The 4,012-nt window shown below is 44.7% G+C and overlaps 1 protein-coding gene across 1 annotated transcript; it reads right to left on the reverse strand.

Moving 5' to 3' along the window:
• Nucleotides 1-3,160: 3,160 nt before the first annotated feature.
• LOC109786210 (uncharacterized) lies at nt 3,161-4,012 on the reverse strand. Its single transcript, XM_020344794.4, has one exon. The coding sequence runs from the start codon at nt 3,907-3,909 to the stop codon at nt 3,388-3,390; it is 522 nt and encodes a 173-aa protein (XP_020200383.1). The 5' UTR covers nt 3,910-4,012; the 3' UTR covers nt 3,161-3,387.

Here is a 4,012-nt window from a genome sequence, read left to right on the forward strand (position 1 = left end):
TCGGAGCTTGTTTCAAACTCCCCATGACTCTAGGGACCTATTCTCTTTGTGTGTACTAGCAAACACATTAGTCCCTCTCTGTTACCAACAACAATCTTCAACTTACAAGGAGGCAAATATTGCACCAACAATAAGTGACACTCAAAACACATTTGTTCCGGGACGTATTATTACAGATAATGTTATAGTGGCTTATGAGTGTCTTCACACAATGAAGATAAAGAAACTAAATATTGGCATGTGTGCGGTAAAATTAGATATGCACAAATCATATGACCGTGTTGAATGAAGTTTTCGAAGAGCCATTCTTCATAGAATGGGCTTCTCAATGGCACTAGTCGAAATGATAATGAAGTGTGTGGGCACACTAAGATATCATGTCATGTTCAATAGTTTTGAGATGGATGAGATTATACCCACAAGGGGGCTTCGACAGTGGGATCCTCTTCCCCCTACCTATTTCTCCTTTGTACTAATGGATTGACAACATTTATAAATGAGAAAAAAGGAACAATTATTGTAAAGGGGTGCAGGTATGTGGAGATTCGCTATAGGCCACAAATCTTTTATTCGGTGGCAATTCATTAATCCTTATGAAGGCAGACTCACAGAATGCAATGGCCCTTCGCAATTTTCTATTAGATACTGTGAATCTTCAGGGCAATTAGTAAGTGAAACTAAATCCTCTATTTACTTTAGCCCGAATACTGAAGTTACAACTGAGGCCGAAGTTTGCCACATACTAAATATACTCGTTGAGTCGCTATTAGATAAGTACCTTGATTTACCCAATTACCCTTGATGGTGGGCCTTGATATGTCAGAGTGTTTTATGCATATTAATGATCTGGTGGATCAAATGGTGATGGTTGTAAAGAGAAAACCATGTACCTTGGGGGCAAGGAAAGCGGTTGCTTAGGCAATCCCAACATATTAAATATGTAATGTCCGTCCTTAGTCTCCTAAATAAAATCCGCAAGGGAATCACCAATGCGATGACACAATATTGGTGGGTTGATGATGAGAACCAGTGAAGAATGCACTGGCTAGCATGGTGGGCAACGTGTGTTCCAAAGCATATTGGACGAATGGGATTTAGTGACTTGGGTAGGTTTAATAAAGCCCTCCGGGCAAGAATGTTTGCGTATGATTGAAAATAATGAATCCTTATGTGCAAGAATTCTCAGGGCTAAATATTATCTGGATATCAATATCTTGTCAGTTAAGTTCACGAAGGGCTATTCATATGTTTGGCAAAGTATTTGCTCAGGTACCGAGACTTTGAATCAAGGTTATATATGGAGAATTGGAAATGGCTTAAATGTTAACATTTGGGATGATCCATGGATCCCTACGTAGCTCCAAGAAAATAGTTATGAGGTGACACTTCTCACTATGGTACACGAGCTTATTGATCTGACTACTGGACAATGGGATTAAGTATTAATTAGAGATAATTTTGAGGGAGTTAATGCAGACAGAATCCTCCAAATCCCACTTTCAAATCTAGAGATGGACGATTTTGTTGTTTGGCGGTATAGAAAGTCTCATAATTTCACGGTGCGATCAACCTACTACCTTGAGTGGAATATTAGGTTTGGTAGCAATTTTGAAGGAAGTAACATCCAAGGTGGATCAGCGGCCAACCCAATTTCGAAGGTACTATGGAAATTAAAATTCCCAGTCGAAGTCAAGGTTCATGTGTGGAGGATATTACTGTGTGTGATTACATGTAAATTTATTCTTGCTGACCGGCATATGAAAATTCATATTGTATGTCCTATGTGGCAAGTGCATATTGAAGACATATGACATGCTTTATTTGAATGTGTTTGAGCGCAAAAAGTTTGGAAAACCCGAGCTTAATGGAAAAAGTTGAAGAGCTTTGATTGTTGACAGGGTTGGTTCGGTTGTACTAGAGGAACTGATTTGTAGTTCGACTCATGATCCACGCTATTTGCTCAAATCCCTGTATCATGTCTAATTGCAGTGGCTAGTTGGTTCATATGATGGAAAGGAAGACAATGCACAAAAGGAGAAAATATCCCTAAACCTAAACGTTCTATTTTCTCAATACAAGCCCTTGCTTTGAACTTTTGCCGGGCATGTATTGTTCAATTTTCGGCAAAAGAGGTAATGTGGGCTAAACCACCACAAGGTACACTCAAGTTGACTATAGATGCATCATTTGATGACGAAAGGAATACTGCCTCCATGGGTGCGATTTTGATAGATTGTGTTGGCTTCTTTATCACAGCTGAAATCTATTATATGGGGACTATCAAGTTATTTGCGTTTTCCGCTACAATGATACAATGTTTGAACTAACCTTGGGCTAGATTTTGTATTAGACAATGCTATTTCGTATCCTTGTGATGTACTAAAATGATGCATTCGTGTTTGATATTATACTATATCGGTACCGTGTGTGATGGTGAATCGATCCGCACTGACATGGTAAGCATGGATCGCTGAACCCTATCAGGTTGGTCGTTACACCTGTGTACGGGGGACGTGGACGGATACATCCTGAGAGCGGCATCTACCAATCTGGCAAAGAGGGTGTCGCCGGCTGTGAGCGTTGTGGGCGACGATTTGCAAGGGGAACGGCCTCGCCAGAGCTATGCAGGACCATATAATAGACGATTTGCGTGCGTTGACTTATTCTGCTGCGGAACCATCGATCCAAACAGACGTTAAGAACTGAATCCGGCGACTCGAGGCGACCGGTCAACCGGCGACTACCGGTGCCCATTCCTTTATCAGCAGAGTACTCTTGTCAGCATCCCGTTCAGAACTTTTCTATCAAAACATTGTATATCCGTACGTGCAGCGTGCATGCATGTTTTAACTTTTCTTTTCTTTCTCAGCTTAGATAGATCGATCAGAAAAAGATTCTTTTACCTCTTTCCAGGAAGCACTACGGTGACTAGATGTAGCAAAAGGAGATTCTTTCACACCCTAACTTCCGCGAATTTTCTGCATCGATCCGTAGTCATCTGCCCACGGTTTTCCTGAAACCATGTACTCCATCGGATATTTGGTTCACTGATCCATCGGATATTCAGATGGACTACTAGAGAAGAGACAACAGAATCATAACAATATAGGAACAATTCGGCACATGAACTGAGAATACAGCAGGAAGCAGCAGCCAGCAATTGCTTCAAAAACACCATAATATAGCAAACAGAACACAATGACCAGAACAATGAAAAATACCAGTACGAAGCAGCGCTTATTATCACCCCGTCTTCTCCCTCCCACGGCAAGGAGTATACAGTACTAGATGGAATGAACCACCATATAGTCGAACCACACTTAATTAAACACAGTACACGAAACAAAGCAAACGGGAGAGATCGAAGGGGCGCGCTTGCTTGCTTCCCTACACGAATGCGGCGGCGGCCGCCGCGGCGCCAGCGGTGCGGAGGATCTGGTAGTAGACCTGCGGGTTAGCCACAAACGCCGTGCGGGAGATGAGGAAGCCGGCGGCACTAGGCGCCTTCATCATGGCGCCGGCCGCGGCGGGGGCGGCCGCAGCGGGCCAGAGGAAGTAGGCGCCCACGGCGCCCCCGATGACCATCGCCGCGGTCCCCACGGCGCCGTCGCGCGTCGAGACCATGGCCGCTGTATGGTTCTTGACGTAGCTGAGACCTGCGACGATGTCGCCGGTGTTCATCCCGGTAAGCCTTGCGGGCAGGTACTGATTGGCCAATGAGACGGTGGAGGCCACGGCCGCTCCTGTATGGTTCTTGACGTAGCCGAGACCCGCGACGATGTTGCCGGTGTTCATCTCGGTTAGCTTTGCGGGGAGGTACGGCTTGGCCAACGAGACGGTGGAGGCCACGGCGCTCGCCTGTTGCTTGACGAGGTCGAGGCCGGAGAAGAGGAGGTCGCGGGTGTTCATCTCGCCTGGTTTTCCTTTCCGACTTGTGGTTATCTGTGTGGAGTCTGGACTAACCTCACTAGATGGATAGACGAAGCAAGGCAAAGCATGGATTTATAGCGAC

The sequence above is a fragment of the Aegilops tauschii genome, chromosome 2 (assembly GCF_002575655.3).
Source record: "Aegilops tauschii subsp. strangulata cultivar AL8/78 chromosome 2, Aet v6.0, whole genome shotgun sequence".
In the NCBI taxonomy this organism is placed as follows: Eukaryota; Viridiplantae; Streptophyta; class Magnoliopsida; order Poales; family Poaceae; genus Aegilops; species Aegilops tauschii.

What these genes read in the sequence shown, in the direction of transcription:
- LOC109786210 (XM_020344794.4), bottom strand. Translation starts at nt 3,909, where the DNA reads ATGAACACCCGCGACCTCCTCTTCTCCGGCCTCGACCTCGTCAAGCAA.